The following is a 25,628-nucleotide window of genomic DNA, read 5'->3' on the forward strand; positions in this document are numbered from 1 at the left end:
TTGGGCCTTCGCGACTCTGAAATTCGTAGGAGCAAAGTCAGCAGGCACTTACCGCTTGAAACATTAAAGCTGACGTTTTCACTTGCCAAGATGCTTTACAGTTCTGGCCTGGCCCGAAACGGACGCAAGCGTTAGCCAGACTCCGTTGCTCGAGTACATGAATAATTGCGGCAAAAGAAACTCACTAGAATTTATCATTTTGAAGAAGGAAAATGAAAAAAAAACTTTCATCTAACCATACATTTTCGCTTTTCCGAATCTCTTAAATCTCTGGCAGCCGTTAAGCCAGGTTATCAAGAATACGAAAGTCGGATTGAATTATCGAGGAGACACGTCAAAGGAGATGGGAATGAAAAATTGGTTACTTCACTGAAGTTTAAATATTTGTTGACAGTGCTGAAAATACTCTCGGATAAATCGAAGTTTTTATCTTTCTATGTTTCTTGATAAAATTTCAATGACTCAAACTCAATCGAATCCAGTTTGTTTGAATTAAAAAAATGAAACCTTATTACAGTAGTCGAGTTAACTCAGTGTAACGGAGATTCTGCAGATAAGAATTAGCAGCGTGGCCTTCCTTTTTTAATATTCTTGGATTGCATGTAAACAGTTATTCATTCTTTGGGTGCCCTCATTTTTTCTCCCCTGAGGAGCAAGCTAAAACAGCAGTACTTGGTACTGTTACGCGTCACAATAATAGATAGTAATGAACCATAAAAGCAGCATGTTTCCTAATTACGTGGAGAAAAAAAAACCATCCACCAGTATGAAATCAGTTTTTACAGGCTCGAAGGGGAAGTTCAAGAATACATTAACTTATGCCTGCTGTAATTAAAAACAGTTTGAACAAGAAAAATCGTTCTCCATTTACATATAGATTAATAAATTTCTATTCATGTGATAAAAATCCGATTTTATTCAACCTGAATAGTGTATATATTCTGAGCGAAAAATGAAATTGCGTGGCAAATAAGATAATGTAGATTAGATAAATTGAAAATACATGCCAACGAAGCGACTGTAACTCGTCGGATTATTTCGGGTTGATTAACGTAGTTTTAACGATGATTATGATGTTGAACGCTCGAATGAAAATGACTATCGTGGAAGGATCGATCGTTGATCATCGAATCCTGCAACCTCACAGTAATTGGTCCAATACCACTTCAATTTGATTTGTGTAGCATACGGTGAATATCGTGGGCCGAAACGAGCGTATATGCATCTGTGCATTGTGCAAGCATGGCTTATGCTCATTCACCATGATTATTATTAAACGGATGCACACGGCAAATCAATCACAGCTGTTTAAATCTTTTGATAAACATTTTGTTAGAGAAAATCAGTTTCTGATAGCAAGCAAATTCATCGATATTTATTTCGTTAGTGTGAAACATATTTCTGTAATTTCAATAAAACCTTATAGATGAGTATGATAATAGAACGAAGAATTTGATAATATTGGAAAAAAAATTGAATCAAAATAATACCGAAGTCGATAGGATTTTAAAAAATGATCACGTTTTTTAATCGAAAAAATTCATGCTTTTTAATCGAAAACTTCGACAACTATAGTTTCAATATTTATCAAATTTATTACATTGATTTCCTTGCGATGGGTAACAATTGAAAATATAATTTCAAACTTCAATTTACTACTGAAACAGTTTCAAAGTATCCCCTGGTTATGACATAACTAAAAGCCAAATTGAGATTTACAGCATAGTTTAAGATGGTTTTATCGCATCGCGTTATACGTTCACCTGCTCGAAGTGTCTCGTCGACAATGAGAAGACCCTCGTCGCTAACCAACGATGCTATTTTATGCTGACGTATTTTCGAGCTTTTTCTGAATATGGGAATAAAAAATGTTGATGCTTATCTCCATATATACACCTCGATGTATAAATTATCGACACTTGTTTCAGTCTCCCAGCGGAGCCAGCATGAAGCCGGTGATCACGCTACGGAAATTGAGATTTATATTGATGAGCGCATCTTGTATATTTATTTAGGAAAATTCGTTCAGAAGAGAGATTTTACATGAAAATAATGGAAGAAAATTTGATTTGGGTCGAAGGAGAACCAGCACGAAGGCGATTTCTCCTCAAATATTTAATTCTGATTTCACTGTTAGAATTCCTCATAATTATGAGAGAATATGTGACAATGTCTGAGACAAAAATCGATGGAAAGTGAATATTTTTTTTTTTACGAAAATTCATTTATGAAAAATGAAACTATGAACTGACGTTCTCTAAAGAAAATTTGAATTCTACATTTCGCAAATTGAGTAAAGTGATAAAAGGACTCTTTTCTCACAGCACTCTCCAATTCTTATTGTTATATGAAGTTCCCATTCGCTATCTTCGTTTATCGACAATGGAAGAAAATTCCGAGATCATATACGAAGCTTTACTCCCAACTCTCTTGCCTAGAGACGGAATTTTCCTTCATTCTTTCCCTCGGATAAAGCTCGCACAGGATAAGCTTTTGTTACTGAAGGTGGCAAAATCCTTGAACGACGTTCTTATGTCCGCGAAATCCGTAGATGGTTATCGTACGACTATAAAACTTGACCGATACTTATTCCTCTCCTGAAGATTAAATAATTTTTTAATAGAGATCTTGGAGGTTGAATAATTCGAAAGCATTCTATTCCATAAATTTCACACTGCGATATGATCATTTTTCATAAAATCAACTTTATTACAAATTCCTATAATCTTTATTCCATAAATGCTGTTGGCAAATATATTCAAAGTCTGATCAATGGATCATTGCTCAAAGATTTCTCTTGCACTATTTAAATTCGTATGAGAATTACACCACGCCAAATGCGTGTAATTTAGTCTAGTTTTCAGTAGTTCACATTCTCGTGGTTTTATCAATGAAGAGAAAAACACATTTTCAATAATTTCAGGTACATGGCAATAATGAATCCACTGAGACCTCGAATGGGGAAACGAGCCACACTCTGCATCGCTGTCGCAATTTGGATCGTTGGAGCCATCCTCTCGCTGCCCATGCCCATATTTTTCACAACTTACACACAAAACTTTCCCAATGGTGAGGTCCGAGTGATATGTTACAGTGACTGGCCCAACAGAAGTGATGACGGTCTAAGTTATGACGAATATCTGTGAGTACAATAAAAATAGTTGTTGCTATTGAGAGTTGTTTTTATTTAGAATAATGCTACGAATGCTCATTTTTATTATTTTGATTATGTGATAATCAATATATAGCCAATATAATCGATTAAAATAGATTTTCTAAACCTTTCGCTACGCTACCATCACTCAGCTCATTTTTCTTCTACTATAAGTTCTCCGATAAACAGGTGAAAGTGCTTCCACTAGAATCAGATTTCTCTCGAGTGCACCGCTCCTCAATTTTCCCGTATCTTCCTTCCGTACCTAAAAGCACCTGGCATGCTTCGCTGGGAACGCGCAGAGTCAAAAAACGTGTCCATACTGACATGCCCCAGTACGAAGTTGGCAGCATTCACCTTCACGTAATATTCTCTCCTTAATTATGTCATATCGAAAACACTTTACAGGAGTAAATGGCACATTATGCGAGGGGAGTTTTTTTGCAAACTTCATTAGTGCAGTTTTGGTTAAATATATTCTCAAATATTCTTTTCATGTTCGTCTAGTGTCTTGAAAATTATTGACTTTCATTCATTAGAATATTAAATATTGAGATTAAATTACTTTCAGTTTTCGGCGAATTGCTGATTATTATGTTTCCAGGGTCACGACGAAGCTGTCAAGAATGCAAAAGCTTTAATTTTTTCATTACACACGACTCGTATAATTGCGAAAAAAAACTCATTTCGAAAATATATACGAACTTCACTGATGTAATATTCTTTGTCGCCATTGAAACATGGAACTACTAACTGAAAATGCTGCAGGCAAAATTCTCGGAACTACACATCACGAAATAATAATGAATTTATCCAACCGCTAATACCCTAGCTCATCGCAGATAATTACGAGTCCAATTCGAAGTTAAGTTTTGTACGTTTTGATAACGCATTGCGAGCGTTATTTGTTGGAAAATTATGCGGCTTTAATATAGGTCAAACGCCGCAACAATTCACGATTAAGCCATCCGAATAAAAGAGTTATCGAGTCACTTATATCTCATTGTATCGAGGATAATTCACCTGCAGATACTGTCCCCTGCAGAGCGCATACGCTAAGCGAGTAATTATGATCCATACCACGCTCCACGTCAAAGCCAAAACCGCTACAATTCTCAGCGTTGTCCAATCCAAAAAACTTCACACAATACTATTCGTTCATTGGGGAACGAATAGGAACTGGTGAACGTACAAATTGGATATCGATAATCGATCATTCCATGCGTCTACATATCGGGGATGGTGATTGCGATGATTTTTGAACGCATAAATATTATGTTTAAAAAAATGTCTTTATTTTTCATTCTCAGGCCAATTTACTGGTTTATTATTTTAGCATATTTTTTCATATTTGGTTAGATGGGTACAAATCAATATTTTTTTCTCAATGTCCAAATAATGATAAAGTTATTCGATTCGAGAGTTCAAAGGGGTGAGAACGTCGTAAAGAATAGTGATTCTAGTATTCCATGACGAGATAAAATGTCTAGAACTTTCCCGTAATGTGCGACGTGACCTGATTCGTAGCAATGTTTTGACTCTGCTGAAAAATCAAAGACGTTGTGGTCTGTCCAAGATTCTTAGGCAGATAACGTCAGCTGTTTCCGCTGTCTCAGTAGTTCGTTGAGTCGTAATCGATACTGATAACGAAACTTGCAAGGTTATGCGTTACGTTCTTGTCGAAATAGGTCCTTTGTTACGATGGTCTGTCAAATGATTTCGATTTACTATTTACGTTTGCTGTGCATTTTATGGATACATGAGACTCCAGATATCATGAGCATGCTCATTGAACATCGCTGGAGCAGCATGGATGTCAAGCGTAATGCCGTCTTTGACTCGTGTTCAGAAGGAAAGTGACGACCTCGATGATACCCGATGATAACGTGATCAATAATTCCATCGTCATTCACCGTCTGCTTGTGTTATTGAAATACGAAAAGGAAGAAGGGGCAAATTGTGTCAATGTTTCACATGCACACCCTCGTGTACCTGGCAGAAACATCATTGGAGCAGGAAATTAAAAAAAATTGATACTGATCATTCTCCCTCAGGGAATCATCATTGCATCCCGTTATTAATAAAAATAGATCAATCAATCCAGCGATAGTTTTCATTGGAAATCTGATTTTATTTTGAACGAAGAAAAAAAATCAAAATTTTGCAAAAATTCTAGAATAGAAATTTTTCAGAAATAAGCCCCAAAAATAAAGAGATTGGGATTGCCTTCTTCTTGTGTCGTCACCCTCTTCTGCGAGCGCATTTACCACACGATTGTGTATCGCTATACACTGAGAAAAAAAAATCGTTGTAACAACTGAATGTCTTTAGGTGATATTTTTGTTGTTTGATCTAGCTAACATCCGCTTGCGATAAATAAGGCGTAGCTCATTTATCCAAATCATTAAATTTTTGTTTATGTAAATTAACTAAACGAGTGAAACCAAATCTTTTTTTCGAAGAACACGAAACGTTTGTTTATTTTTACACACACTTTCATGATATGCTTATTTGAATATCAAGTACTGAAGTATCTAAACGGTTTTGTTGAGAATGATAAATATTTTGTAAACCGAATCATACTGATCAGTTCAATGTAACCGAAAATTTGTTGAAATTTATTATTATATAAGCAACATGATTTGTGGAAAATAAAAAATAATTTTGATAGTCGAATTTTTTCTTCGTGTAGCTTAACTGAATTTTATCGATGACGAACCAAATCAATTAATTGTCTATACAAATGTCTACCTCGAAAGAAAGAAATCTACCTCGAAAATTACAAAAAATGGTCCAATCCTTGAGATTTCAAAAAATCTTTGATTCAGTGGGTTTTCAAGGGGTTTACTCCATTGAGACGAACCAATCAGCAACGTGTAATTAAGCAGGCAATACAAATGCTCGCCTACGTATATTGTGTTTAGATATAGTGTCGCATATGTTTAGAGAAGCAAGAGGAGGGTGAGTGTAAACCAATATTAGTATGCAGCTGGGTTGAGTTGGATGCCTGCTCCAATAGTAATAGCCACACCCTGTTCACATATCCTGCCTCCCATATACTGACATAAATTAGCATCAGGTCCTTTGATATCATGGCTTCGATAAAGCCCAACGAATATGCACATTGGACACCATAATGACTTCGGAATTCGCACTCTCATTGCAGATACAACGTCATTTTTATGATCCTCACTTATTTTCTGCCCATCGGTTCGATGACGTTCACTTATGCCAGGGTAGGCCTCGAACTTTGGGGTTCACAGAGCATTGGCGAAGCAACCCAGAGACAACTGGACAACATAAGAAGCAAACGAAGGGTGAGTCTGCTTGAGATTATCAAACAGGAATAAAAACAAAGTGCACAATAAATCGAAGTTTTTAAAAATCTTGTTAATTTGTGTTTTAAACACGTTGGTACGTGTAATCGGTCTGAACATTCATTGGAATTTCAGATTGGATCACATTGGAATTTGGCAACTGTTCATACACAGCTGAATTCAACCTTCACGAACCTGAAGGTTGAATACGTGATACTATTCATATCATGCATATATAGAGAACGTTAAGAAATGGTTTCATGATTCCTGGGACATTCAACGAGAAGTTGAGCACTTTGTTTTACAGCCTTTGTTGTTGGTCCCATTAGACTGCAAATCATTTCCATACACGAAACCGAATGAACGCATTATGTACAAACGAACGTTGCAGGGCTCTCACACCATTAATGTCTATGGATGCATATTTATATATCAACTTATACATTCATACATATTTATAATGCATGTGCAGTTGAAAGTTTTCTCTGACGGATCGATCCCGGCCTCAGAATATTTCTCGTCACAAAATTCCACTGATTTGCATAATAAAACCCACAATCTTTCGAAAAACTCGTTCATTCACAGCAGTGACAAAATTACAGGCTTGGGGCAGCCATTTTCTACACTTCTTCATGAAACACGCGACACACCGAATCTAACGATATATTTCTAACCATGGAAATTGTAGGGCCATTTGTATTTCGAATCATATATGTCACTCACAGACATCATACATACACAGTGTGAGCAACACTTTAGAAACACTGAGACAGTTACTTGAGAAATGGTACCAACAGTCAAGGACACTCGCATGGATATTCATAGTCTCCGGCTTAGGTGCACTCTCAGGAAAACTTACAGTCACTCACAGATGCTTACGATCACAAGTATTCACTCGAGCCTCTTGCATATCGTGCTGCTTTTCGCGGGGAAAGCACTTCGGACATCCAAGACGTTGAATCATCAAACAAAAATTGAGTACTCTTCTGAATTCATCTCACCAAATATTCTCAATATTTATTATGATTTCGAGTTGATCTGCTGGCTTTGAAAAAGAATAAATTGGTTGTCAGTACAATTATGCTGGACTTTTACTCGTGCGGCCGATTCTTCAATCGCGTAGTCGTTGAAATGGAAGGGAATTGAGAAAGAAACCGACATTTTTCATGGGAAACCATCAATACAGATTTCTCGAGCGATGAAAATTAATATAAGAAGCTGGATTTTGCGAGCTTCGAACCTTCGAGCTACGAACGAGACCCGGACGTTGACAGCTCCCACTAACTCCAGTCTGAAAAATTACTCGTCATCCGAAATCATAAAAATAGAGTCTCAAAACATCGGCTTCTCAATATATTTGCCGAACCCGGAGGAGTTAACAAGTTTGTTGCGAACGTAGCTGAATACTAATGACTAGAGTGAAACCACTCCCTGATCAGTGAAGCAGAACACAAACTTTGACTGCAAAGTTGCAGCCACCAAAATCCATAATTTCATTATGTTTACCGCATGTTACGCGATTTACCGATGGGACTTGTGCAGCGAAAGAGAAAAATCCTCGTTCGTTTCTGCCCTTTGGTGTAAGAAGCATTCACCCAAGACCAGCAACACTTCACATTCTTCAACGTTCATTTCTCACGTGCTGGAACGATAATGACAATGTCTTTAGTAAAATTTCATCAACCGTGGATCAGAATGCCAGAATATCTTTCAGCAAGGAGCGCGAATTTTCAATTGTTCTTGTGGAAGATTTTGTTGAGCAGAAACGTGCTATCGGATCGTGCCCTTCCAGCATTCCTGTCTTAAAGTGGAAACATTTTCGCTCAGATGAATCTTCCCAGGATCCTTTATCGTTTGATACTGAGAAATTGAGTTTCGGTTTTCCTAAAAGATTTATTATAACCCGGCTAATCCTGTTTATCCTTCGCTGCTTTTCCTACCCTTTCTGGATTGTTTACAATATCCATTTTAATCAGTGTACAAGGAGAAAGGCTACATTCCACGAAGCAGTACCAGAGCTAAGTATTGGAAATGCGGAAGTTCCCGGGCACAAACAGCTTACCATTACAGATGGCCAATGGAGAGCTGGAATTTATCAGCTTAAAATCTCCTCCTCGTTTTGTGAAAAATTAGTTTGTACGTTAGTTTTCCCATAAATTGTAATTGGGGAATTCGCGTAAGCACGTCGTAAGCATTTCCCACCAAGAATCAAGCATCCCCCCTTGAGCTTATGTCAGTGCCAAACTTAAATTTAATTCGAGATTTTACTTCAGGATATTCATCAATTTGCCGTATGTCGCTAATTGTAGTCTGGACAATCATTCAGGAAGTTGATTACCCTCCGTTGAATAATTTTAGGTCTTAAATAAACGATTTATTATTCAAGGTAGTTCATGCACGAAACGATTTTCTTTAGAAAGTCTTGAAATTTACATAGAATCTAAATGAGTAGTCGACTGGCACGCATATCAAATTTTAAAGGATTGCTTTTATTGGTTATTTAGATAAACGTGTTTAAATATGATGAAAAATACACAGGAATATATGGACTACACGTAAAAAATTGTTTACCTTTCCATACAACGAATGAACGCTTCTTACGAAGTTTATGAATAAGTACACAATAACAATGAACTATATATAATGAAGCTTTGGAAAAAAATTCAAGACGATTGTCTTACTAGTAACAAAGATATATTCCGATAAATATTGAACGAAATTGGTAATGAGCACTCGTATAATCTTACATTTGCTTATTTCAACATTTTGTTTCTCCTTCGTTTGGGCCATTCCTGTCATAGCCTTCTATTTTTTTATTAATAATTTTTTCTTGGTCTATTTTCCTTTGTGTTTTCTCTTTGCGCTCTCTAATGCGATTTTTTATATAAAAAACTATGAAATTTCGGGCTCAGTCTGTGATGGATCGCCGATTAATTAATGGCTTGTAATTTCATTGGCCAAAAGACAAGTTGAAAAAATGTATTTACGATTTTGAATAAATAACTCTGACATTAATTTAGAGTTATAATATCTTTAATTAGGAAGTAAAAATGAGTACAATTTAGACACCCATAAAATACGATCCTTCGGACATGACCTTAAAACCTGTATTTCATAGATAAAAAACGAATGAAAAAATATATCAGAGGTTCTAGTTGAAAAGGCCGTTGAAATAAAATGTTTGTCATTTCCATATAGACACGGTTTAATCGGATCAAAATCTGAATATTCTAGGCAAAGTTCAGTTAATAATTAACAGAGAGTGATGGAACAGAAAGAAAAACTGCCTCGAGTTACAGCGAGTCCAAATGAGGTTAATTATTCTTTCGAGTCGTGGACAGTAATGGATTGTTTCCGACGAGTCGTACAAAGCGGTTGCCATTACTTCCACCGAGTGTGTGATTCATAAAGAGTCACATTAAGCTGGATTTCATGTGCGTTTCTCAACCCCTGCAGAACAACACCATTCTCACACTTTTTCTAAACAAGTGAGAGTTTAGCGCATTAAAAACTCAAAACCGTTGGCATGCAAACGTCTGTTTGAATCCGCGTGCAAGTTTGACGAGTTAATCTACGCTGAATATCGCGAAAGCTCCTGTCTTGAACTGGAACAATCCCTTTCTCCCTTCCGTGAAAAAAGCTCTTCCATTTTTTCCACATTTTCTTTATAAATGTATGTTAAAACTCTTCAAAACAACAGAATGCGTTTACGTCTACTCTCTTACGGGAAACGAAATGACTTTTACTTCGAAACTTCTCGTTCAAATCTTATTTTCTTTCAGAGGAATGAGAGGATGGCGTAGTTCATTGTTGCTGATATACATTGAGAGAGCCAGCAAACTTTTGCCAACTCGCCTCGTACCAGCTGTACGGCAACACTGGGACCTTCGCATCGACATTAGATTTCTTGCGTGCGAGCTTGCAAAACATCCAGTCAATCTTACGGAGGCGTCTGTTCAAATATTTCAAAGATTTCACGTGACTTTGAAACTCGAATCAGAAAATACAGCTTTGATCGAATTCTTTTCCTTTGACGGACAACAATGAAGGGAATTATGTAAACCAGATTCACATATCTTTATCCTTTTTTTCGAGAAACGAAAAGAAGAAAAATGCGAGACATACTACCTCGGGTTATATAAGATCGATGCTCGTATTACCCCAACTCAATATCACATGCCCGAGCAACTCAGCAAACTTTTTTCCCTGTATAAAGAGTTCACGTGCCTGACCAATATCGACTGTGAAGACTGCCTACGTTTCCTTTGTAGATGCCCGAGATTTTAGTATCCATGTTGCCTCCTCATTTTCTATGCAACTCGATCGTCCTCAAAGAAAAACTTTGGTGAGAAGTTGTTTCCAACAAAGTTTTACGAGTGATGTTACAAAGAATCTGTACTGGTCACACTCTCGCGAGCTTTTGCTCGGAGTTTTACGTTAGTATAATTTTCCATAGTTCTTGAAACTCGCGAAAATCAGTGGTGCGTTTACTTCGAACATTATGATGCCATAGCGAGGAAACGTTTCTCAAACTGCTAAAACTTCTCGCGCTGGCTGTTTTGAATAAATTGGAAAATTTTAATCAACTCGTTGAAGATTATTTTCAATCGCAAACTTTTAATCGTTCCAAACAAATAATTTGCTTCCATTATTTTTATGCTCTCTGTCCGTTACACACGAATTTTGAAGTTTTCAGAAACACGTATCTCCCAAATTAGTTGTAAGTGGAAATAACTATCGTATGAGATAAAACGTGAGAATGAAATATTTTATAGGGTAGACCAGCAGGAAAAAGGCCGAACCGGGAGAGGTCGAGGGTCCGCGTTCGAGCTACTATTCTAATTGACCATAAATGAGACCACTCCTGAGCGTTAATGGTTAAGATTCAGCCGGAAATCGCTTTTACCGCAGCAAATATTTCCCTCTCTAGACCACAAAGTACTTACCTATGATTAAGGGACGAAGCTCGGGGTTCTCAACTGTCCGTTCAATTTAAATAAAGGAATCTTCACCATGAAGATTAACACATAATAACATAAGACTGAAATTGGAAATTGGATATTACCTTGAAATAATTTCAAGACGTTTATAAAATTCGTGAATTCAAGAAGCTTTTTTCGACCATGACAAAATTTTATTTTAAGCTCAAACCAAATTAAATCACAATCAGGACATCTTTCAATTGCCTTTCGTAGAAGTTTATATCCTTCAAAACCAAGGAAAAGAAATAAATTGTTCAAAAAGTTTGAAAACGTAACGAAAATTGAATTCTTAAGCAAAATACAGCAGCTGTGACATGATGGAAATTCGCCAGCTGGAAGAATACTTTTGAAGTTTCCGAATTCATTATTCCCGATTCGGCTAGAAATTCCTGGATTTTCGCATTATTTTAGAACGCTCTGGGAAAAAAACAGAAGGGACTGCGAGGGATACGGAAAGGAACGGCTGCGTTGACTATTAGATTCTGATTGAGGAAATCTGGGTTGCGTAAAGTGGAGTGCGGGACAATAATCTTTAATGTCTTGAAAAAAGACGCCAAACCTTTTGTTTTTTATTTCTTTTTTCTAATTCTATTTTCACTTCGCAATTTTTGTAACACGGTTTTTTACGATGTCGCACAAGCGCGTTAACTGCGCCTGACGTGCTCGAAGATACTGGAGTCGAATAACAACTTTATAAATTTATGACCGGCACCTGAAGAAACGACACGCGAAAAAGAAAAATACGTATTTTCATTCCAGCTCGGAATCACAGCGGAGATAATTCTTCACGTGTGGGAGTTTCTCGTCCAACCCTCCAAATTATTACAAAAAGAAAAATATCCTTTTGCTTCGTACTGATTTCTCACGAAAACCACTCTGCTTCTGAAAATGATTTATTTTGTTCAACAACAAGTATGTTTTGCGATAAAACACACATTACATTTGATACGAAAAGTGAAATGCAATTCAAATTTGCGTGTAGAATATTGTGGTAATCTTTCGTTTTTATGCATGCAACGAGAAATAATCATGTATGTAGTAAGAATCAGAAAAATCGTTTTATCGACGACAAAATATTAAGTGTGAAAAATAAATGTTTTTCTTTTGACACATTTTATTGGGTTGTGGCCATGAAAATTGCTCAGGCACCGGAAAATCGTGAAAAATTTAAAATCATCGTTTTTTCACTTTCGTAAAAAATGAAATGACACGATAAGGGTACAAATGAATAGAAAAAACTCAAAGTGTCCTTTGATACAATACCTGAAAACGTTCTTTGCGTTCGTTCGGGGCTGGAAATAATGGGGAAACTTGGCTATGAAGAATGAATGTGCGGTGACTCGAAGGCGACGATAACTACAACAAAGACGACAGCGATGCTTAAAGTTTGGTGGCTGTTTTCTCAAATGGAAAAAGTGAGATAGAAAGAAAAAAGAAACAAGGGTAATAAAGCGGAGAATAATCACGAGGGGAGGATCACTGCGGAAGAAGCTGCGATTCGCATTCGACCATGCAGCCCCTCATTTTCCCTGTAATCCAAGCCAGTCTTCGATTCGAACTTCTATTTCACAAATTGAGTGTCGACAATTATCTTTTTATTTTATACTCCTCCAATACTTTGAGTCTCAAAGAACAATTGACCGCATTGTGACCGCAATGTGAACAAAATAGGGAGGAACTGTAGTGGAAAAATTGTTTACATCCTGACTCGAATTAATGATCAGTGAGAAGCTTTTATGGAGTCGATCGGAGAAGGAAACGATCATGCATCGGTCATGTTCGCGAAGAGGAAGCCGCTGGTGATAAAATTCTCTCAAAGCCAGTTTTATGGTCCCTTCTTGTATTTTTCAACATTCCTATTTATCTATCGTCAAACTTGGTCACAGTTTTGGCTCCGTGCCACCATCTTAATTCGTGTTTCAGTGAGAAAATACAGTTGTTTTTGGTCCGCGTTTACTGTTACGATAAGTAACGACGAGTGCTCTGCTCCAGTGATTGCACCACTGGCATTGGCTTGAATCATTGGACTTTAATTCTGAAGCAGGAATTTTGAGGGCTCCATTCTCCAAGAATCACCTTTCGCGGACCCAAGGGGAAAAAAGCACTGGTGACTGGTGGTTTGCCTAGCGCCGGGGGCAGCGTTAAATATTTATGAAACCCAAATGAACCAATGGTTAGAATGTTAATTTTTTTATAAGCGTGTATAACGCGTGTATATTAGGGTGCTTCAAAAAAAATCGATTTTTTTTTTTTTTCGTGGGCCGAAGAGGGATGTTAGTACATGTAAAAAAAGTGACTTTCCCAAAATTTGAGATTAAAAAAAAATATTTAGCGGTCCCTCAAACGACTTTTCTATGTTTTTTCCTATTTTGAGGAAAATCATCATGGAAAAAGTCTTAAAAAGTCATGAAACGTTATGTAAACATAAAATGCACTTTCTTTGTTGAATAAGTGAAATATTGTGAACATAAAATACATTGGAATAATGCGCTGAACATCAGTATACTACACAATTTCATTGCAAAATTATGTTATATGTTTTTTAGGGTGCGTCAAAAAAAATCGATTTTTTTTTGTGGGCCGAAGAGGGATGTTAGTACATATAAAAAAGTGACTTTCCCAAACTTCGAGATTAAAAAAAAAATATTTAGCGGTCCCTCAAACGACTTTTCTATGTTTTTTCCTATTTTGAGGAAAATCGTCATGGAAAAAGTCTTAAAAAGTCATGAAACGTTATGCAAACATAAAATGCACTTTCTTTGTTGAATAAGTGAAATATTGTGAGCATAAAATACATTGAATAATGCGCTGAACATGTGTATTCCAGTATACTACGTAAATTCATTGCAAAATTATGTTATATGTTTTTTGAATATTTAGCTCGGAAATAATTTTTCTCTGCGCTGAATATGAAGCATATTTTTCCCATGTTTTTTGCGAAGCCCCTAGCTCATGTAGCTGTTGAGCTTTGTCCTTGTCGTGGTCACAGTAGCTCTGTTTATATTGCTTCACGGTCTACAATGTAACAAGTACAAGTGCACTAGTACGAACAAAAATGTCATATGAACAGAAAATTCATTTGAGGGACCGTTTATTTAATGATTTTTTTTTTCAACACAAAGGTAAAGTTTCATGTATTCAAGGGAGAAGTGCATTTTATGTTTGCATAACGATTTATGATTTTTTTCATGACGTTTGTCCCCAAAACAGGAAAAAAAATACAAAAGTCGTTTGAGGGACCGTTATATATTTTTCAAAAGATCTGAAAATTTGAGTAAATCATTTTTTTTACATGTACTAACACCCCTCTTCAGCCCACGAAAAAAAAAAAATATCGATTTTTTTTTAAGCACCCTAGTGTATATTCTATACCGAAAAATATTTTCCGGTGATAAATTCGGGGCTTCTAGTGAAATATTATGAATAATGGATTTCCACGTCGGTGTTTACAATATATCGGAACGAATATTTCCAACAAAACATTGATTCTGAGATGTACATTTTTTAATGATTTCGTTACATGCTCTGAATACTTGTTGATTTTCGTGAAAACATTTACAACTTTTTCTCGAATCCAGCTTCGAGTTTATCCCACATAACAAAAAGCATGGACTGCTACTACAGCGTGCTTTTTTCGATTTTTTTCTCTGTGCGAAGTAACTTTTATCATTGCCGAAGCAAAATTCAGGAAAAAAGAAGGAGACTACAAATATCGGGGTAGAATATTCGCCACATATTCATACAGATGAAAATATATCGTCGAAGTACTGCTCGTATATTCAATTACGACAATGTCATAGTTCTATGGATCCCCGACCCGTGCAGCTGGGAAACACATACGTGCGTTTGTACAGCCTCAACCCGTACGTTTGCTTTTCGAGTGTCGCATTCGTTCGCACTGGTTCGGTTGGTGGTTACTGGAGCGTAACTCTAACCAAATTCAATAACGAATCCTGGTGCTTCATATGACCTTCCCACCGTTATGGAAAGCTGCCTCTTCACGGACAGAACACGCGCCTGCACGACTCTTTCATTGCCGCTCGCAAAATACGTCGAGACTTTCTCTTTCCTTTGCACTCCATATTACGACGGTCGATGAATGTTTAATTGACAATAGCTCGAAGTGGAATAAACAGTATATCCTCTTGAAGTAGCGATGATTTTCCCACGGATGGCTGGATTTCACACGTAGTGATGATTCATTTTGAATAATTCCTATTCGTTGCCTCCACCACAGTTTACAATTGAATCTCTCATTCGTAAATTGTGATTTTGATGAAAATTTCATCTAATTGATGAGTAGAAATCCAGCTTACAATTATGAATCTTGAATTCGTTACAGTTTCTGGCCCTGTTAAGGTAGCTCATGTACGAAAAGATTCCTTAAGAAAGTCTCGAAATTCACTGAGAGGTTTAAACGAGTAGTTGACTGACACGCATATTGAATTTTAAAGGGTTCGTCTTATTGCTTATTTAGATAAACGTGTTTAAATATGAAGAAAAATTCACAGGGGTATAGGGGACTATGGGTAAAAAGTCGTTTATCTTTCCATATAACGAATGAACGCTTCTTACGAAGTTTATGAAAAAGTACACAATAACAATGAAGTATATAATGAAGGTTTGGAAAAAAAATAGAGACAATCGTCTTACTAGTAATAAAGATATATTACGTTAAATATTGATCAAAATTGGTGATGAGCGCTCGTATAACCTCACATTTGCTTATTTCGACATTTTGTTTTTTCTTGACTTGGCCCATTCCTCTGTCATAGTCTTCTGTCTTTTTATTAAGGAGGGTGGCTACATTCGTCAAAATGATAAGAAATTGATCAAATTTGGTGATAATGTTCTTCAACAAATTTTCTTCTGCTTAGTTATCAAGTAATTACGCATTAAAGCAGATTTCTTATGCCCGGAATGTATATGGAAACGCTATGCTTATACACGTGAACTTTAGTGATCAATTACTCGATAACTGTACAGAAGAAAAATCTTAAAAAATTTGTATTGTCAAATTTGGCACTAAGTAATATGTTCACCAAATTTTATTAAATTCTTATCATTTTGAAATTATTAATGTATTTAACATGGTTTAGCATGGCAACATTGTATCGTCGCTATCCACCCTCCTTAACAATTTTTCCTTGATTCATTTCTTTTGTGTTTTCCTTTTGCGCTCTCTAAAGCGTATTTTACATAAAAAAAAGTGTAGCATTTTAACCAGGAATGAATAAAATTTCGGGTTCAGTCAGTGATGTATCCCCGATGATTAATTAATGGCTTGTAATTTCGTTCGCTCAAAAATAGGTTGGAAATATGTATTCACAATTTTGAATTAATAACTCTGACATTAATTTAGAGTGATAATATCTTTAATTAGGAAGTAAAAATCGACCCAATTTAGACACCCATAAAATACGATCCTTCGGGGATAATTTACCTCTAGAGTCAACGAACAAGTCGACTATCGCTTAGATGATCAGCATTGAATCGATAACGAAGTATTTTTGAGCTAGTCGTGATTCCGATCGAGATGAAGCTGACGAAGGCAATGAATAAAAAGCAAACCTAGCAGCTGTAATCATAACAGTCCGACATCGAACATCGAACATCGGAAATTGCACGTTGGAGATTCTAAGAAGTCTGTAATGGATTTTCCAATTAATTATTGGACTCGAACTCGATCGCAGGATCTTCTCGAAGTTCTTCAAATATCATCAAGGTATAATTGATGATGCAATTTTTTCCGGGCTCTGCCCAAGGAAGTCAAGAATTCGCGTGCCATCAGCTTTGCTCGAGGAAGAACTCACTTTTTTACTACTAATGGTCCCTTATAATTAAACGATTAAACGAACTTACTTGTAAGTGAAGTTCTATCGTGATTGTATGAAGCGCCTCTTCCGAAGAGATCAAACATGTAGTACCCCTAGGATGCACCGATGTCACCACATATTTAAAGTCTATATAAACTTTTTTACGTTGTTTGGTTGCCTTAGCAACCCGCTCTTTACCTCATATTTTAAAGTGTTGCCGTAACTATTGGGAAAAAACTTCAGATATTATTATATAATTCTGAATCTGGGTAATTATTGGGTGGGAGTGATCTCTTCGGAAGAGGCGCTTCATACAATCACGATAGAACTTCACTTACAAGTAAGTTCGTTTAATCGTTTAATTGTATTACGCGCCTCTTCCTCGAGATCAAACATGTAGATGTTTAAAGTCAGTTATGGCAACTGAACTAAAGTAGATAATCCGTAATAATCTGTCATTTCATTATTTATTATGAACTGATTACAACCAATTATAATTAACAAAAAACAACCAATTAATCCTTCATTCCCTCCTATCAAGAATGGCTCTTGCAAACGCATCTTTATTTATTGAAACATTACGATCATAAAATTTCGCAAACGTACTAGATTTAGATGTCCACCCTGCTGCTTTCTTGATAGCATCAATGCTCACTCCTTTTCTTTTCGCAGCCGAAGTTGATGCATGTCGTGTACTATAGGCATCGAATATATCGACGTCCACTCCACTTTCACCGAGTGTACTCTTTATCCATCGGCTTAATGTTTGACTCGAAACTGCCTTAAATGGCTTTTTTGCAGATATAAACATTCTCGTTTCAATTTCACGAATGCGTTTTGTTCTTGTAATGTACGTTTGGAGCGCTGAAGCCGCGCATATATTTTTATTTTCATAAAAATTCGGAATAATTAACGTCGGTTGTATTCTATTTTTACCCGACGTCTTAATTGTATCTGGTATTTTTATTTCTATTATATTATCCTTCTGTTCAATATTTCTTACGTCAATAAATGATAAAGTTTGCATACGTTGACCCGTGATTAATGCAAGAAGTGTAACGAGCTTAAATCCTAATTTTTCCAAAGGCATTTTCTCATTATCACCCCATTGGCACACGTGATCCAAAACTATTTGTGGATCCCATGTTGAATCATATTTTGGCTTTGCTGGGCGAACCTTTGAAATAGCTCTGAAAAATCTTTTGATACGATAATCTTCTCCCAATTGAGGACCATGGAGCAGCGCAATTGCTGACCGATATGAATTTAACGACCCGAAAGATGCATTATTTTTATACTCTTGTCCGAGAAAACTAATTACTTTTGGTACATCGTCTTTGTATGGATTAATCCTCAATCCTTGACAGAATATCCACCATTTTTTAATACCACTATTATATTGTTTAATTGTGGAATCCGAAATAGACGATATCATAAGATCTATCACTTCCTCAGGTATTTCTTTTTTCTTGAAGGCTTCCCTGATAGCGTCCCGACAACCAGGGTAATCCTCTCCCACAGTGGGTGTTGTTGTCTATTTAATGATTGTAAAAGATTAATATTTGGCTCAATATAATATGGTTCACTATCTAACATTGCCATATACAATGGAAACCAAGCTTGAGCTGTCCAATATGGCACCACAACAATTCCTCGACATTTTTCAAATTTGATTTTTTCCAATACTCGTAAAATAATTGAAAAAGGTGGGAAAGCATAGAAGAAATAATTTTTCCATTGAAGCGTAAATGCGTCGACAGCAATAGAATCTGGATCTCTGAACCAAGACACATATTTATCACATTTTGCGTTTGATCTTGTGGCAAACAAATCGATGTCCGGTTGCCCAAATCTAATTACAATCTTCTGGAACGTCTTACGTGTTATTGCATATTCCGTTTCTGGTTCCAACCGTCTTGATTCAAAATCTGCTTCTATATTCTCCTGAGATTTTATATATGATGCGAATATCCAGATACGCCTCTTTTCACACCATTCCCAAATCTCTTTAGCTAATTTGCTTAAACCTCGAAGTTGAATTCCACCCATTTTATTTACGTAAGCTATCGCAGTCGTATTATCTATTCTTAATAATACATCACAATTCGTTAAATTTGAGGCAAAACACTTGAGACCAAAGAATACGGCTAATAATTCCAAATAATTAATGTGATATCTCTTGTCACGCTCATTCCAATGACCGTTAGCGCGCTTGCCTTTACAATATGCACCCCAACCCGTATTTGATGCATCGGAAAAAATCTCGATTACAGGTTTGAATTCTTTGATCGTAACCTTTGCTGACATAATATTATTTTTCCACCATAATAAATCGTTTTGTAACCGATCAGAAAGTATCATCTTTCTCTCATAATTACCAGAATTTTTCTTGAGAGCTAAAAATTTTTCTCTTTCAAAGTCCTTCATATGGACCCAACCATATTTTAAGGTTGTACAACACCATCCTAACGTTCCTATGAATCCTGCAAATTCTCGGATAGAACATTCTTTTATTTTCCTGAACTTGTTAATTTGTTCAAAAATACCATTTCTCTTTTTTTCCGGTAATTCTATTTCCATGTACTTGGAATTGTAATCTAAACCTAGAAATTTTTGTGTCTTGGATGGAAACATTTTGCTTTTTCGTTCATTAATTACGAAACCGAGATGCTCTAGACAAGACCGTGTCTCAGTAAGATTTTCTAAACATGCACTATAAGTGTTACCCATTAAAAGAATATCGTCCAAATATATCACCGAAAAATATCCTCGTTCTCTAAGGTAACTCACTACGGGTTTCATAATTTTTGTAAAAGTGTACGGAGCTGAACTGAGGCCAAAAGGTAAACACTGGAACTCATAACAAACGCCTTCAAAAGCAAATCTCAAAAACTTTTTGTGAGCCTCTGCGATTCCAATTAAATAATATGCGTCTTTTAGATCGATCGTTGCTAAGAAACAATCTTTTTTCATCATTCTTTTAACTGTTTTCCAGTCTTCTAATTTAAAATGATCTGTTTTCACGAATGTGTTAAGGCGTTTAAGGTTGAGAATAAGCCGATGAGAACCATCTGGTTTTGGTACCAAAAAAATGTTTGATAAAAATTGACCTTTCATTGGATCGCATTTTTTAACAACTTGTTTTCGTATGAGTTCACTAATCTGCTTTTGAATTAATACTTTTTCTTCACCAGACCACTGAGGTTCGTTTGGTGGAACTGGTTGTGTTACTATACCAGTAAATGGAATTTTATACCCATCAATCCATCCCAAAATTGTTACATCAGTTGTAAACTGTTGCCATTGCTTCTTAAACTCTCTTAACCTTCCCGCTAGCACACTTACATCTATCGCCGTTTGTGTCGTTCCGTTTGAATGTTCCTCGATGAATTGCGGTTCCGATAATACGATCCCTTGTCTTGTGTCTTGTTGGTTGGTCTTTGCCCGCTCACCCTTGTATTTGGAACCATCATCTTGTAACGATAACTTCGGGCCGGGCTTCTGAAGTTTTTTGAATTTTTGTTTATTTGATGTTTTGTCGTTTTTGTTGTTTGTTTGAAATCTTGTGCAGATCGTTGAAGCGCTTTTGATGTTTTTACTTTTTCTTCAAGATCTTTCCCGAATAACCATTCATTCGTGACTGTATCCTTCAAGGTTTCTCGAATCGAAGGACTTATGTTCCTCAAGATCAAACTCTTACGAATCTCCGTTTCGTCATGTTGAAGATCCGCGAGAAGATTGGCCGTGCTACTTAAACACTCTAAAAGTATCAATTTTTCTGGACCATCCCCCTTAAGCACAAGATCTAATGCTCTTCCCAATGCAGCCAAACCGGTTCCAATTTTTGTCTGAGTTTCCACAATTCGTTCATCTCTTTTTACAATGTTAACTTCCAAAGAAGCTTTAACCTCCAAATTTAATTTAGGAGGATCAATAATTTCGCAATTTTTTGGTGGAGAATATTTCTTCAAAATCTCTGATCTTTCTTCATCTGGAAGTCCTTTTTTAATAACATCTTCCCATCGACTGGCCAAACTATTATGAATTGGCGGCGCTAATGTTCTCTCTTGGATAAGACGTTTCCCAATAAGCCCAAGAACCTCTGGTTCTAGAACGATGTCATTCGATTGTGTCTCTGCACCTTCTTCTCCACTCGTCAATGAATTTTTTCTTTCTTCTGCATTTAACACAACAACCTCTTCTGTTTCATCATTCGCGTCCTCTTCAGATCTCATCGAATTTCCGTCAGATATATCGTCCCTGCCCGACGATTTCGACGAACGCTGGTCTGCAACGCTTTTTTCGTCGCTAAAATTGTCAGATTCTCTCGAACAACGTCGCTTTCTTCCTAGATAACGAAAAAATTGAAAAAACTATTCAACAACTTTCATTGTTTTACAGGTTAAGTCTCATTTCGAAATGTACATCACATATGTAACCATTTATTACGATATACGAATTCATCTGTGTATATTCTCTGCCGGTTGTACCGACCAGAGATAAGTATACCATCATCAAGAAACTCTGTAAAATCTCGGGACAGTTACATTGACCGCCCTGTCGTCTGTATTAATACACACGTCAATCTTTTCACTCTCTCCGCCGGTTGGACCGACACGAGAGGCATCACTTGACCCAAATTCACCTATATCTTTTATCAAGGTTAATTCTCTCTGCCGGTTGGACCGACAAAAGAGTTTTGGATTCGTATGTGATTTCAAATTCCAAATCTGCGTACGACCATTCGAAATTTTTCTCCGCCGGTTGGACCGACACGAGAAATGTCATTCGTAACATATCCTCCTTTATGTTTTCCACACAGGTTAATTCTCTCCGCCGGTTGAACCGACAGGAGAGCTCGGATTACATGTGTGATTTCGTATACCAAACTTATGTATACCAAACTTATCGTATAATCACTCGAATTCTTTATCTCCATTTAGACACGCAAAATATCGATTCACACAATCGATTTCTTTCTACTTACTATGATTTTTCGAATGTTTGTGTCTACTTTTTTCTCTCAATTTCTTATCCAATCGTTTCATCAACATCCTCAAATCTTCTGCTTCTCCTGACGAATCTTCAGAATCTTCTGAATATTTCCTTTTTCCCATATTACGGATTTTTTATTTATTCGCTTGTGGCTTAATCGGCACAACGAAGAAGAATGAGGTAAAGAGCGGGTTGCTAAGGCAACCAAACAACGTAAAAAAGTTTATATAGACTTTAAATATGTGGTGACATCGGTGCATCCTAGGGGTACTACATGTTTGATCTCGAGGAAGAGGCGCGTAATACAATTGTGTCGTAAAGTGTGTCGTTGAAAAGAATCGTAACAAAGACGGAAGAATATGGTGGCAGGAAATGTGAGGAACATAATGGAATGCTACCGAGTAGTGACGAGTTATCATTAACGGAGTTGAGCAACTTTCTAAATCGCTTTTCTCACGTTCACATCCCACTCCATCTTTCGTTCGATCTTTCTTAAGATGAAACAATAGATCGAAGGAAAACACGAGAAGAAAAGTCAATTAATTATAAATGAGAGGTGAAAGAAGCTGGCGAAGCTTTTGAAACGTTCAGAAGCTTTTTTAAGACATCATTTTTTCCACTTTATTGGCATTTCGCCGGGAATTTTTTGACCTGTTCGCTTTTGACGCATAAAATCGATTCTATTAAACGTGGATTTTGACTGCGTGAAATAACTCGAAAAATGAAACGTCCGCGACTCGTATTCTATCCGAAAATTTAAGAGCTGAAAATCCTCTGTCTTTCAATCTCTTTTTATCGGAAAAAACGTTCGGTAGAAAATAAATTTATTCCAGAAAAGTGATTTTTCAAGGAACTAATCGTTTTTTTAACCTTCGAAGTTTCGTCTCCGATACAAGATTTTCGCATCGCATCGTAAACTCGAGATTTGCCAATCGAGGAGTTGAATGCATGATGCATGAGGTGCTTCCATCTTTCTTCATTCCGACGTAAAGTACACATCGAAAAACATCCGAAAGTTTCCGAGCGCATCCAGACAGGAAAACGACTGGACACTTGGTCGATGCCCTTCTTTCTCACTCTCAGTATCTGTGATCAATGGTGTGTGAGACGTTGAATGTGTTCAGAGGGGTGATATCAAAGTTCCGAATGCTCGTAACGTCGTGTCCTCGTCATTCTTCTGGCTGAGCGTTGGCCAATGCATTGTCATCCTCCGATTGGAAAAAGTTCTATGGTCGCACGACGAGGGTCATTGCTAGAAGCAAAAAGGGAGGAAAATGTAGATCTGTCTTCACCCTGAGTGGTCGTGCTTGGCTGGATGGGATATGGGAGATAGAGAAGTTCGAATCGCAGTTCACATCCTTATTTATATTGTGGGACAAAAAAATTGCTCCTAAGCTTTTTTCGGTAAGCAAATCGGTGTAATCTGACGAAAATATCCTGTGCAATTTGTCACTTCCGAATCTGATTTCTATACACTCACTGGTGATATATTCTACAAACGATAACAGCGTTAGAAAGGGGACTGCAATAGTAGGGAAAATTAATTTTTATATTGATAGACAACCTACCGAGTTTGATTATAGATCATTTGAATATTTTCGATAATTAATACTTCATAAGTGCCATGTGACGTTATTAAGGAAGATCATGCGTTACTTGTGATTCAAAAAACCAACTGAACTTTTTTGCTCTTTTGATGATCAAAGAAAAGATTAAAATTTATTGTCTCAATTATAAAAATGATGTGTAAATTATTTGTTAAGATTGATAAATTTTTAATATAATGATAGCGATTAACTCTCTCAGACCGAGGCTTATTTCGCGTTGAAGAAAAATTATTCCCGTCTAAATTTATCTCAAAATACTTTCTAGTTTACGAATCCATTGTGATATTTTAGTTTTGTTTGTTGGGAAATACGAATTTTTGCATGTTGAGTGCGCGCAGCACCTCTGGTACTTGGGGGTCAAAATCAGAAAAATCCACGAATGAATCTAGCATCTAACACCTTAAATATATCATATTAGCTTCCCTATTTGAAAGGATATAACGTTGGGAGTATAAAAACCAAATGAGTACTCACTTTTCTTTTGCGATAACTAAAGCACGTATTCGCACAGCGTCAACTCAACACGAAACGCCGGCTTCGTATTGATATTTCGATAGGTTAAACCAGTTTATCTCAGGAGTATCTATGGTGAAATCTAACCTTCCTTAATGGAACTAGGCAGTTAGAACCCCGACCTTACTGATTGATGCAGTTTTATGGGGCCTGGAAGCGCGTGTTTCGTAGAAGCAACATACGCTTCAAGAGGGTTAAAATACTTTCGTAGTAAAATCGTCAAGCAAAATGTGACAACAGCCATTCTCGATTTATATGCGTATGCATATCTATATTTTAAACCAGCTAGCTCATGGTGTTGGCGAACCTTCCACCGTTTATGTCGTTATTACTCGTTAACCTCAAATAAGTGTTTTTTTTCCAGTCCCAAGTGATTTTCACCGGTAAAAAAGCTTTTTGAAGACATCACTGATATAAAAACATTTTTTCTTATTCTCGTTGTTGGCTCTTTAAAGTTGGGAGGATTCTATTTCATCAAATCTAAATCGTCGCCCAGGAAGTGTGCCTTCCATAAAAGCCTGTGTACAACCCTCCAAATATGTGATTTTCGTCAATTGTTTTCTCGACAAGTAGACCGTAAATCCTACAATAATTCCGGGAATAGATGCACAGTGTATATTTCCAGCATATTTTCAAATTTCAACTCTTAAAGTGGGAATTTTCGATTTTCATTAAATTCGTGTGAACTTCCTTGTAAAATTTATTCCCATTGGCAAAGTCGTTTAAAACTATTGAGGGTATCACAATCCGACCCATACATTCGCATTGAAATGACTTTCTTTTTTCAGGTCGTCAAAATGATGATAGTAGTGGTGGTCATATTCGCAGTGTGCTGGCTACCCTTCCACGTCTATTTCATAGTGACCTCTTATCTACCGGAAATCACGAACGAGCCATACATACAGGAATTGTTTCTCGCTATATATTGGCTCGCAATGTCCAACAGCATGTATAATCCGATTATTTATTGCTGGATGAATTCAAGGTCAGTATATCATGACGACCATTATCATTATCACCATAGCAGCATTGGTTCTCTATTTTTATCATTAACCACGTTGTTGTGATTATGGGAATTTATTATCACCCGTTCGAATCTTCTGGGACAATGCATTATTCCGGAAAAACAGCTCGAGGATTTCAGTGGTTTCGTTTGAAATAATTATTCAAATTTGCCTACGAATGCTACGAATTTATATTTTTCCACAGACATTTGGGTTTATCTTGATTTCAGTTATTTAAAT

The 25,628-nt window shown here is 36.6% G+C and overlaps 2 protein-coding genes across 7 annotated transcripts in view; one reads left to right on the top strand and one right to left on the bottom strand.

The window, feature by feature from the left end:
• The window catches only part of LOC122419088 (tachykinin-like peptides receptor 99D), a 104,563-nt gene that overhangs the window by 72,419 nt on the left and 6,516 nt on the right, over nt 1-25,628 (top strand). For all 6 annotated transcript variants that reach the window (XM_043433366.1, XM_043433362.1, XM_043433360.1 and 3 more), the window contains 3 exons: nt 2,924-3,142; nt 6,321-6,471; nt 25,173-25,369. In XM_043433366.1, the coding sequence (XP_043289301.1) occupies nt 2,924-3,142; nt 6,321-6,471; nt 25,173-25,369 (567 nt within the window). The remainder of the gene's footprint in view (nt 1-2,923; nt 3,143-6,320; nt 6,472-25,172; nt 25,370-25,628) is intronic.
• On the bottom strand, nt 17,718-22,563 carry LOC122419087 (uncharacterized). The gene is made up of 4 exons (XM_043433359.1): nt 22,257-22,563; nt 20,869-21,617; nt 20,615-20,770; nt 17,718-18,803 (listed from the first exon to the last, which is right to left on the bottom strand). Exons 1-4 carry the CDS (start codon nt 22,384-22,386, stop codon nt 17,793-17,795), a joined length of 2,046 nt encoding a protein of 681 aa, XP_043289294.1. The 5' UTR covers nt 22,387-22,563; the 3' UTR covers nt 17,718-17,792.

Source organism: Venturia canescens, chromosome 1, assembly GCF_019457755.1.
Source record: "Venturia canescens isolate UGA chromosome 1, ASM1945775v1, whole genome shotgun sequence".
NCBI lineage: Eukaryota > Metazoa > Arthropoda > Insecta > Hymenoptera > Ichneumonidae > Venturia > Venturia canescens.

Bases quoted from the DNA above. Each gene is read 5' to 3' on its own strand.
- LOC122419087 (XM_043433359.1), bottom strand. From the start codon at position 22,386: ATGGGAAAAAGGAAATATTCAGAAGATTCTGAAGATTCGTCAGGAGAA. The intron at 21,618-22,256 runs GTAAGTAGAAAG...TTCGTTATCTAG, and splicing joins CAAACATTCGAAAAATCATA to GAAGAAAGCGACGTTGTTCG. The intron at 20,771-20,868 runs GTAAAAACATCA...AAAAAACTTCAG, and splicing joins GGAAAGATCTTGAAGAAAAA to AAGCCCGGCCCGAAGTTATC.